Consider the following 12165-nt stretch of genomic DNA (forward strand, 5'->3'; position numbering starts at 1 on the left):
ACCAACCCAACAAATTTCGTACCAATTCTGGGTTGTACCAATTCTGGGTCGTACCAAAACTAAAAGTGGCAGAAAATTAAAAGAAGATTATGAATCTAAAATTAAGAGAAAATTTGAAAGGGACAGAAGCTTTATTTTTTAACAAGTGATAAGATATTTAGCAAAAAGTCCTTTTACCAGTTTTTGTCTTTAGCTAAGACACAGATTAATGGCACAGTCATTGTATGCCCAATATCTATACAATTATACTGTTGATGCAAAAGGTTCTCCAAGGTAGCAGATGAAGGGTTATGCTGTTTATGATTACTTCACAACCATTTTTCTGTGTGTTGCTCTGGCAATCATCTTTTTTCCCAAATGTGCGAACATATTTGATAAGCAGCTCGGTTGACACCTCACTAAAGAATGAGTTTTTCACCTGTCTTCACAAGCTTGACACAAATTCCAGCTTTTTGGCTCAGTAAACTCCAGGTGGAAAGAATAGGCCATGGTATCTCCCAAGATGCCGCACATGAGATGGCATAGGTATCTGATTCATTTTTGTGTAACTTCCAGGTCCCGGAGTTTTCTAAAACAATAGGACTGTATTAGTGAAATATTAATCTCCTTGTGACCAAAGTGTAAAAAAAACATTCCCGTATGATGTTTCTTTTCATAATCTCAATAATTGAAGGACAAGTGACACGCTTTTGGCACCAAATTTTTTTTTTTTTTAACTTAAAGTAAAATGCTGTATGAGAGTGTTGTTGAAATATTTTTCCTTTCTGATTTCATTTTCCTACATAAAAACCCTTTTCAAATTATGGTGGGAAATGACTCACGTGACACCGTGACATAGATTGTGATAATTTGTTATTGCTGCTACTGGTATACAGTGCAATATTAACGTTTATAACACACTTCTAAACGAATTCAGTTCTTCTGGACCTATCGCGTCATGTTTCGTAAACTCTCTATTAATGACAGGAAAATTCTGAGTTATCACAATGTACATCATAGGGTCACATGATAAAAAGCAAAATCACACCCCCTGCACCCCCTGATTAGAATTTTTGTTCTAAACCAGGAAAAATTTACCTCTAAATGATGATCTATTAGTTAATGAAATAAAAGATAGGGTGAAAAGTGTGTCACTTGTCCTTTAAGATTTACTTCTGTTGAGGGAAAGTTTATATACCTGAAAGTGGGGTTTGATAAAACGAGGTGTCTTTGACTTGAATGGTGCAGTTGCCTTCAAACATTTTTTAACTTCTGATTCTTTAAACGCTTCATATTGTCCAGGAGCTGGGCCCTCTTTCTAGAACACAAAATTGAAAAGCAAATAAAAATTAACTTTCAGTAATAGACATCAATAGTTGGAGATATTTTAGTAAATAGAGCTAAATGGTCAATAAAATTGAAAACACTTTAAAATTTTATTAAGAAAACATGTTTACTTACTGGTTTGAAATGGATAGTTGGGAATCTTTGACTCTGTGATTTGAAAACAGGGTCCCTGAAACCGATGGTAAATATCAACCATTTATGTTTGGAAACAAGGGGCAGAAGACAACTGGTTGTTGAAAATAGTCAGTGCATTATAGTTTTTGAGGACTGAAACATCCAATTTCAAACTGTGGATATGTCAAAATAAATTTCTTTAAGAATTAGTCATTTAATTCCATAGGCAGTGACCTTTTTTAATGATTCTCACCTGACTGGGAAACAAGGAACTGGTTTGTAACCAGGGTCATAGGTAGCTGGACCAACTTGACTTTTTTGTATCACCTAGAAATATTGGTGATCTGATTAGAATATCAACCTGTTGTATTAAGTACAAGATTGTAAACAAAACCAAATACAAAGAGACTTGCAGTTGCTCTAGAGTTCCAGTTTATTATGTTTTATAATTTGAACATATGAAGGTATTAAATCAAGATTTAAAAAAAACAAGTTTGAAATTTGAAAAAAACTTAAGCTGGTAATGATCTGAAAATAAATATGAAACTTTACTTTGTCAACTGTCCCTGAAACAACTCCAGATAAATCGTTTCTGTCAACTGATGCAAAGTTATATGTCATCCTTTTTCTTCCAAGCTCATGTACAAGGCCATCCTTTTTATCATATAGCCCAGGCATTAAGTAATGACCTTTCCTAGAAGGATCAGCATTTCTTTTTCTCCCTTCACTTTTGAATCCATATGTTTTTTTGACTGGTTGTGCAATGAGCTCATCAATAAATGTCTTTGTATCATATGTTCCTGGAATGGGTGTATTCTAAAATACAAGCATACCAACCTCAAAAATTAAGACACAATAAAATGCAAATGTATTCCTTCTGAATGCTAACTGATTACTAAGATTCTCAATGCTGCCAAGACCTCCCTTGATAAAAGAGGTCAATCACCCCTGCAGCTACCGGGATACAGCTGGGTGCAGTGGCAAATTGTTAGCTTAGTTAGGGTACAGCTCTTTATAAGAAAAATTGATGTTAATGGTTGGCTTTTCGCATTTTTTAAAATAACTAAAGCAAAAATTAAGCAAAAAAAATTTGCACAAACTTTTTTGCCTAAGCAAACATTGTATGCTACTTACTTTTATTGTTCTGCGCCACCATAGTTCTCTCTCGTTCATTTCAAAATACTCTTTCTCCTTAAAAAAAATGGGAGATTACATCTTCATCATCTCCAGGCATGTGAAATAATTATTGAATGATATATATATAACGCATCTTCGCTTAGAAGTGCGAGTCACTGTTCTATCAAACAGGCTTTTTCCCAATTGCCGTCCTATTATCATGAATCGAAACTTGTTGTAACGTAATAACAGGAGCAATAACCAAATCACAACTATCGTAATGACATTTCAATTTATTCAAATTCTCAGAAAAAGCGTTTTTAATTTAAAACTAAAGATGTTTAATTTACAAAATTGTAACACAACAAAAAACTAACTAATAAATTGAACATCAAAGACAAATGATTGCTGACGGACATCTGAATAGAACTAAAGAGAGCTCTCGTCATTTCGTACGACGAGACAAGTTTATCATCCGACTGCCTTAAAAATCAATTTATGCCAAGTTAAACATCTCTTTGAGGAAAGAAAGCATTAAGAACACTATTCTTTTGTAACACTTACCTTAGATTGCCATAACCTAGAATCTGAAACCGATTGGCCACTCTGTGGCGTGACTTTCGAAGCCATTTTCAGTGTTTTGATTCCTGTGACCTTTGTTGTTACGGCAACACGAGGACATCTGTTGAGGCCACTGGTTGAGGCACCTACAACCACAAGCACTGACGAACACCTCAATCCTCATGGCCCCACTGGAACTGGGTTACTGATCAGTGGGCTTGGTAGAGGGGGCTTGGTAAAGGGGTGATCTTGTATTCTGTCTTTCTTCCATAAATTCTCTGAAAATTTCATCATATTTAGCTTCTTTCACTCTGAAATTTTACCCTTTCAGAGTCTTTTTGATGGGTGCAACTAATCTTTTTTCCTTAGTGCTTTTGAATCTTAGAAGTTTTCTCGGTTGTGAAACAGTTTAGCGAATGCAGTTTCACTTAGCATATTTTGTTACTAAATGTGGAATCACACTCACTTTGCCTATGAATCTCAGGCAGGGACGTAAATTGGCATATATTTTGGGGGGGTGAAGGGCTCAAAATTTCCGACTGACAAAGGTAAATTCTAATTTTGCATGAGGGCCTTAACTTTAATAGTTTTTTACCAACAAAACCTTATAAATTGTCTCGTAGTTAATTATTCCGCTGTATGATAAAGTTTCTTGATTTCGTAAATTTGGAAGATCGAGCACAAAGACTGTTAATTAGCGCATCAAAACATACCTAGTCCAAAAATCAGATAATAATTTTTCTCCTTCTACGACTTGCCCATTGCTCAACTATCTTATCTAAATTTACGTTGTCCAAAATGTCTTTCTCGCAAGTAAGAATCATGAGGTCGTTTAGTCTTTCACAGGGGCGGCGCCAAGAAATTCAAAGTGGGCGCTCGAGTTGATAAAATTATTAGATTAAAGAACCATCTTTTGAAAAACGCACTAAAACTCTTCCCCTTTTTATCCTTTTATTTTATGGGGCACTCATTATGCTAGCGGTACGTTTGAAGGGGCCGGCGGGAGGTTAGCGGAAGGATACTCGAAAGAAGTGGCTTCCCGACCACGCTTTTTAGATTTATTTAAAATACATTTCAGATTACTTCTGGTAGGTATTTTCTTGCAATCGTTCAAAACATTTTGTTATTTTTAACCACGCAAATTTTGTCCTCCCATTTATTGAACTGAATTAAATTGGTGTTCTGTAATAGCTTTTACATGAAGTAGCAGGGAATATTTGGAGAGAGCTGAGGTGGCATGAAAACTTGTAGAATCGGTCGACAAATTTGAATGAAGATATAAATTTAATATTACCGATATTATTAAGTATGGTTTGAAGTAAAATACATCGAAGTACCGTGAAGAGCGAAGAACATTTACTGGAAATAGAAAGCAGAAATAATCAAGGAAGAAGAAGATGAGAGCAGGGATGAAACTAGGACATTTGACGTAGGCCCATCCACTTCGACCCCAGATAAACACTTGAGAAAGTAAACCGATATTCCAAAAGATCTCAAGGCATTGTCCAATTCTTGAAAAAGATTAAAGCAAAGTTATAACAAGAAAAAGAGCAAGATCACTTGGATTAGAGTCTGTAACAATTAATAAAACCAAAGTTTGTTTCTGAACAATAATGTCATCAAGACGCACATGGCTTTAATCTCACAAGAGTCAATAAGTTACAGCATATGCTATCTCAAACTGCAATCTTTGGATCTTGTAAAAGCTCCAAAGGCAAGCTTATTATGTTAAAAGTTGATGGCAAGCAAGTTGGTTTGGATGAACCCCTTGTCCTTAAATGTACCAATCCATTGCCAAGGTAGTACTCTTTTTCATACAAGCCCAAGAATGTAAAATGCCATTTGAAAATCATCGAAAGTTAATGTCAGGTGTGTTTAAGCTGGTATTGAGACTGGTCTTTGGCTGACAAATATGCTAAAGCTTTGCACTGCTTTTAACCTTCCATTTCCACTTCCTCATGCAACATATAATGACTTGGAGAAAAAGTGTGAGTGTTGTTGTTACTCAAATGAGGCTGATGCTTCACACCAAAAGGCGACACTTAATCTCAAGAACATTATAAAGAATAAAGCAAAAATAAAAAAGGACAAGATTACATGGCTGGTAGATTCAGCATCCACAATGTTCTCTAGACTGTCTTTACGAAAACAGAAAACAGAAAGAAGACCCAAAAGAACAAAATGACGTCAACTAATGATAATGGCATTACATTTGTCAATTTGTCAATGAACACAATATACCTCTGGTTGTGGAACATGACAAAAAAGAATCAAATAGTAGGACAGCCTGTTTTAATTTGTCCTCTGAGAAAGGAGGCACAATCTGATGCATACTGGCTATGATAAAAAGTTCTTTTCTGTCATTATGATAACATTTGTTGTAAAAAAGTTGTTTATAAACTTTCAAAGCCATTTTCGAATATTAGCCACCTTTGACTTTAAGAAAGGATATCTCTAAAACTATGTGAGATATTTAGCTCAAACTTTTTGTGATACATTATTTTCAGGTTGTTTTTAGAATAAGCAGATAGAATTTTGATATCACTTGTAATCCATAATTTACCTGGAAAAAGGGCTATTTTGGGGTTTCCATGGCAACCATTGCCTGGAGGAGAAATCCCTCTGCTCATTCAAGTAACATCAACTTGGCAAGTTGTTTGGTATCTTTATGGTTAAATTACATCAAACTGTTTGTCTCAAATCTTTTCTCAAAGTGAAAATAGTGTTCCGACAAAGTGGTCTGTAAAATACAGACCGGTCAAATGATTTGAATTTTTTTTTGGAAAATTTCTTTCCAAGTTATAAATAAATATTTTTTGTAAGTTTCAGATCTGTGAGTCCTGTCATTGTTGAAATAATTACATTTATGTCTAGGAGACATGATTTGTGATCAAAACCTAGATAACCCCCTTAAGGTAAGCTCTTATTACGTTTGATTAATTCCAGTCTTAAAATTGAATTCATTACTTTATGAGGCCCCATAGACCTCGGCGTATTCCTTGGAAATCAAGCAACTAAAGGATTTGTCGGATTATTATTTTCTTTACATCTTTTCCTTTACTCTTTTCTTTGCTTAAAGATATATTTTTGCAAAAAAGTGAGGGGGCTGAAGCCCCCAGCTCTCCACTTGGCGCCGCCTATGTTTCATCGATCGATCTCGAACGGAGAAAGTTCTTGACAAGTCATGGGAAATGTACTGCGCTTTTTTAGGCATTATTACTGATAAATATTATTTAAAAAATTCTATTTCGTATCCCGTTTTTAGAAGCAATTCGATGGAATGATTATCACACTATCCCCATTACGACGAATGTAGTTGAAAATACTTGCATTTTCATACAAAACTTCGTTTTTTCGGTATTGCGTCGCCTCTCATTCTTTTCAGGACTGCCTTTTACCAAACACCTATTTTTTTATACTTCTACCTTTCTTCTGCTTCTCTTTGAGCTACAGTTCACAAGGTAATTTGAGTCAAAACTTCAATTTTCACAAATGATTCAAATTTTTTCCGATTAATCTAGCTTTCTACCAACAGCTATAAATTTCCGACTGTCCTCAAATTTTCCGACTGGATGAAAGATTGGGGGGGTGTGACACCCCCCCCCCCCCCACACCCCCCAGTATTTACATGCCTGATCTCAGGGGTGTATTGCTAGGGGGGAGGGCGTATTGGTGGGTGCAACTAATCTTTTTCCCTTAGTGCTTTTGAATCTTAGTAATTTTCTCGGTTGTGAAACAGTTTAGCGTATGCAATTTCACTTAATTTATTCATGATAGCATATTTTGTTACTAAATGTGGAATCACACTCACTTTGCCTATGAATCTCAGGGGTGTATTGCTAGGGGGAGGGCGTATTGGTGGGTGCAACTAATCTTTTTCCCTTAGTGCTTTTGAATCTTAGTAATTTTCTCGGTTGTGAAACAGTTTAGCGTATGCAATTTCACTTAATTTATTCATGATATTTTGTTACTAAATGTGGAATCACACTCATTTTGCCTATGAATCTCAGGGGTGTATTGCTAGGGGGAGGGCGTATTGGTGGGTGCAACTAATCTTTTTCCCTTAGTGCTTTTGAATCTTAGTAATTTTCTCGGTTGTGAAACAGTTTAGCGTATGCAATTTCACTTAATTTATTCATGATAGCATATTTTGTTACTAAATGTGGAATCACACTCATTTTGCCTATGAATCTCAGGGGTGTATTGCTAGGGGGAGGGCGTATTGGTGGGTGCAACTAATCTTTTTCCCTTAGTGCTTTTGAATCTTAGTAATTTTCTCGGTTGTGAAACAGTTTAGCGTATGCAATTTCACTTAATTTATTCATGATATTTTGTTACTAAATGTGGAATCACACTCATTTTGCCTATGAATCTCAGGGGTGTATTGCTAGGGGGAGGGCGTATTGGTGGGTGCAACTAATCTTTTTCCCTTAGTGCTTTTGAATCTTAGTAATTTTCTCGGTTGTGAAACAGTTTAGCGTATGCAATTTCACTTAATTTATTCATGATATTTTGTTACTAAATGTGGAATCACACTCATTTTGCCTATGAATCTCAGGGGTGTAGTGCTAGGGGGGAGGGCGTATTGGTGGGTGCAACTAATCTTTTTCCCTTAGTGCTTTTGAATCTTAGTAATTTTCTCGGTTGTGAAACAGTTTAGCGTATGCAATTTCACTTAATTTATTCATGATAGCATATTTTGTTACTAAATGTGGAATCACACTCATTTTGCCTATGAATCTCAGGGGTGTATTGCTAGGGGGAGGGCGTATTGGTGGGTGCAACTAATCTTTTTCCCTTAGTGCTTTTGAATCTTAGTAATTTTCTCGGTTGTGAAACAGTTTAGCGTATGCAATTTCACTTAATTTATTCATGATATTTTGTTACTAAATGTGGAATCACACTCATTTTGCCTATGAATCTCAGGGGTGTATTGCTAGGGGGAGGGCGTATTGGTGGGTGCAACTAATCTTTTTCCCTAAGTGCTTTTGAATCTTAGTAATTTTCTCGGTTGTGAAACAGTTTAGCGTATGCAATTTCACTTAATTTATTCATGATATTTTGTTACTAAATGTGGAATCACACTCATTTTGCCTATGAATCTCAGGGGTGTAGTGCTAGGGGGGAGGGCGTATTGGTGGGTGCAACTAATCTTTTTCCCTTAGTGCTTTTGAATCTTAGTAATTTTCTCGGTTGTGAAACAGTTTAGCGTATGCAATTTCACTTAATTTATTCATGATAGCATATTTTGTTACTAAATGTGGAATCACACTCATTTTGCCTATGAATCTCAGGGGTGTATTGCTAGGGGGAGGGCGTATTGGTGGGTGCAACTAATCTTTTTCCCTTAGTGCTTTTGAATCTTAGTAATTTTCTCGGTTGTGAAACAGTTTAGCGTATGCAATTTCACTTAATTTATTCATGATAGCATATTTTGTTACTAAATGTGGAATCACACTCATTTTGCCTATGAATCTCAGGGGTGTATTGCTAGGGGGAGGGCGTATTGGTGGGTGCAACTAATCTTTTTCCCTTAGTGCTTTTGAATCTTAGTAATTTTCTCGGTTGTGAAACAGTTTAGCGTATGCAATTTCACTTAATTTATTCATGATATTTTGTTACTAAATGTGGAATCACACTCATTTTGCCTATGAATCTCAGGGGTGTAGTGCTAGGGGGGAGGGCGTATTGGTGGGTGCAACTAATCTTTTTCCCTTAGTGCTTTTGAATCTTAGTAATTTTCTCGGTTGTGAAACAGTTTAGCGTATGCAATTTCACTTAATTTATTCATGATAGCATATTTTGTTACTAAATGTGGAATCACACTCATTTTGCCTATGAATCTCAGGGGTGTATTGCTAGGGGGAGGGCGTATTGGTGGGTGCAACTAATCTTTTTCCCTTAGTGCTTTTGAATCTTAGTAATTTTCTCGGTTGTGAAACAGTTTAGCGTATGCAATTTCACTTAATTTATTCATGATAGCATATTTTGTTACTAAATGTGGAATCACACTCATTTTGCCTATGAATCTCAGGGGTGTAGTGCTAGGGGGGAGGGCGTATTGGTGGGTGCAACTAATCTTTTTCCCTTAGTGCTTTTGAATCTTAGTAATTTTCTCGGTTGTGAAACAGTTTAGCGTATGCAATTTCACTTAATTTATTCATGATAGCATATTTTGTTACTAAATGTGGAATCACACTCATTTTGCCTATGAATCTCAGGGGTGTATTGCTAGGGGGAGGGCGTATTGGTGGGTGCAACTAATCTTTTTCCCTTAGTGCTTTTGAATCTTAGTAATTTTCTCGGTTGTGAAACAGTTTAGCGTATGCAATTTCACTTAATTTATTCATGATAGCATATTTTGTTACTAAATGTGGAATCACACTCATTTTGCCTATGAATCTCAGGGGTGTATTGCTAGGGGGAGGGCGTATTGGTGGGTGCAACTAATCTTTTTCCCTTAGTGCTTTTGAATCTTAGTAATTTTCTCGGTTGTGAAACAGTTTAGCGTATGCAATTTCACTTAATTTATTCATGATAGCATATTTTGTTACTAAATGTGGAATCACACTCATTTTGCCTATGAATCTCAGGGGTGTATTGCTAGGGGGAGGGCGTATTGGTGGGTGCAACTAATCTTTTTCCCTTAGTGCTTTTGAATCTTAGTAATTTTCTCGGTTGTGAAACAGTTTAGCGTATGCAATTTCACTTAATTTATTCATGATAGCATATTTTGTTACTAAATGTGGAATCACACTCATTTTGCCTATGAATCTCAGGGGTGTATTGCTAGGGGGGAGGGCTCTTAAAGCTAAGAATGAGCTAAAGGAAGATTACATAATCCCTCAACAATTAATGTTATCCCCGACGGCTCGTTATCTCCCATTTTTGTATAAATACTTGAATGACGCCCGGTGTCGTGCCAGGGGGCGATGCCCCTCTGAATAGGGGCGTATATGAAGTTTAGGGGGCGCCAAAATTGTTTGCTTGTAATATTTGGCTAGGAAAATCAAAATTGATCGTACACGGGTAGAACACATCGCTGTAACTTGCTGTTAACAATCTAATAAAACGTATGGTTCTACAATCAAAGCACGTTGCGCTGCCATGACCCTTTCAACATTTGTATTTTGTGTCAAATGTTTTCATGTGAACTATGTACGTGGCTTCATCTTTAGCACGCCTACTAACGAAGATTTTACGCAACGTGCTAACGAAGATTTTTCTATTAGTTTGCACTCGGAACGCCAAGAAGCCTGCGTGTACGCCAAAGATCTTCGGGCCTAAGTGCATGGAATGCACCCTGGCAATCAATACAGCAGCTTCTTGTTATTAACATCGACGTGAACCAAAGGTCCTCTTTCTTTCTTTATCCAACGCATGAATCCTCCCTCCCAAAGTTTTTCTAAAAATCAAAAATCAATGTTTTTCTGAGCATTGTCGAACTGTCTATTCTGAACGGTTATAAAAATTTGTTGAATTTTAGTCTGGGAGATGGATTTTTTGCCATTCTAGAAGACTTGATTTCAAAAAATTTCTTGCGCGTCGGACCCAACCCGTGGGTCCTCCTTTGTCACTAAACTTGATTCTTAGCCCGAGCCCAGATTCAATTTCGTGCCGCCGCCTCTGTCCGATTCAATTGTTGTTGAAAGAACTACTATTTAATAACTACTAAAGAATAACAAACTTGAACCATGTTTGTATATCATACAAAATAAATATGATGACACTAGGCTGATAAAATCGACCATTAGCAGTGGCGAAATGGACTAAGGTTACCTTTAGTTCAAAAACTAAGGAGCCCGAAACAAAAATTTGCTCTACGTTATTTTACTCTGAAGGTGGTATTCTGGATATAATAAACGAACTAAAGAGGCCGCCAGCTTGTATGAAACATCAGTGTAATTGAATAGAATGTCTTTTGATTAGTATTTAATGTTTTGCCTACCGTATTTCCTCGAGAATAGGCCGACACTCGAAAGTAAGCCAATTCAAAATAGCTATATGATCGAGAAGGTCAAATGTTAGGATTACATAATTTTTACATTCATATTCGCATTTTGAGTCAAAACCTATTTATGAAATTTTGGATTCCAATTGCAAAAATCGATTTCCCTTCTAGAAACACATGCTTTTATATAACCACGATATATAAATAGGGCACAAAAATCGACTTGGCCACCCCAGGGAAAATATAGCCACCCCGCTACTGATGACGCTGTACCAAAAAGTTAAATTTTTGACAGTGCCCCCTCCCCCTATTCAAGTATAATTTTAACCCGATTCCACCTATATGATATAAATCCATTCCTGTAGTTGAAGTTTCAACAACATTTGTTATGTAAGCCGCAAAAATGTTTAGTGAAGATTCAGTATTACTGACGAACAAACGTTTGGGATGAATATATGTTTTAAAAACAAATGTAGGGGATATTGAAATATATTTCTGAAAGTGGTAACCGAATTCCATGCTTAAATCAAAACATTCAAGCAGTTACGTGATATTGCTCTACAATTCTGAAAGCTAAATCGAATTCAAAATAATTGTAAAGCCCTTTACAATTGATCTCTCTTTATGCCTACATTTGAAAATACTTTCATCTTCTACTGTACTTTGCAGTCATTCTAAGTTAATATAGCCAATGTGATCTAGCTGGAGGAAAGGATCACATAGATATGTTTTCTTAGCGTCCGGTTCAAGTTGTTGATACTTTTGTAGAAGAAGATATCCAGTTTAGAACAGATTTTTAAGAAGAGATTTTTAGAACAAACGGAAACTCGTTGATACAAATTATTAATAGTAGAGGTTCAAGAAAATATTCCTGTACAACACCAAAATGCAGCTCTTCCTTTTGTGACGTAACATCATTTTTCGAAGCAAACTTTGGACTTCAGAGACTGAGGATATGATGAACTGAAACAACACAAATTTATTTCCACTTTTAAACTAGAAATAGATTTTTTAGTTTCTTCTTTAGGCAGTTGGAACGCTTTTAACACCCAAAAGCTGAAAATCAAAAGTCCTGTTCTGCTATGCAGATGGCTTTA

The 12165-nt window shown here is 36.1% G+C and overlaps 1 protein-coding gene and 1 long non-coding RNA gene across 2 annotated transcripts in view; both read right to left on the minus strand.

The window, feature by feature from the left end:
• The window catches only part of LOC148959503 (uncharacterized), a 228097-nt gene that overhangs the window by 50041 nt on the left and 165891 nt on the right, over window positions 1-12165 (minus strand). The gene's annotated exons all lie outside the window — the stretch shown is intronic.
• LOC135689294 (protein STPG4) lies at window positions 168-3268 on the minus strand. Its single transcript, XM_065206483.2, has 7 exons — window positions 3121-3268; window positions 2575-2631; window positions 1993-2256; window positions 1694-1767; window positions 1441-1495; window positions 1178-1297; window positions 168-568 (listed from the first exon to the last, which is right to left on the minus strand). The coding sequence occupies exons 1-7, from the start codon at window positions 3184-3186 to the stop codon at window positions 458-460; spliced, it is 747 nt and encodes a 248-aa protein (XP_065062555.2). The 5' UTR covers window positions 3187-3268; the 3' UTR covers window positions 168-457.

Source organism: Rhopilema esculentum, chromosome 10, assembly GCF_057945365.1.
Source record: "Rhopilema esculentum isolate cy_ngs chromosome 10, ASM5794536v1, whole genome shotgun sequence".
Classification (NCBI taxonomy): Eukaryota; Metazoa; Cnidaria; class Scyphozoa; order Rhizostomeae; family Rhizostomatidae; genus Rhopilema; species Rhopilema esculentum.

What these genes read in the sequence shown, in the direction of transcription:
- LOC135689294 (XM_065206483.2), bottom strand. Translation starts at nt 3,186, where the DNA reads ATGGCTTCGAAAGTCACGCCACAGAGTGGCCAATCGGTTTCAGATTCT. An exon ending in GGTGGCGCAGAACAATAAAA is followed by an intron (nt 2,257 to 2,574) that starts GTAAGTAGCATA and finishes CTTGTATTTTAG; the next exon opens with AATACACCCATTCCAGGAAC. An exon ending in CAACTATCCATTTCAAACCA is followed by an intron (nt 1,298 to 1,440) that starts GTAAGTAAACAT and finishes TTTGTGTTCTAG; the next exon opens with AAAGAGGGCCCAGCTCCTGG.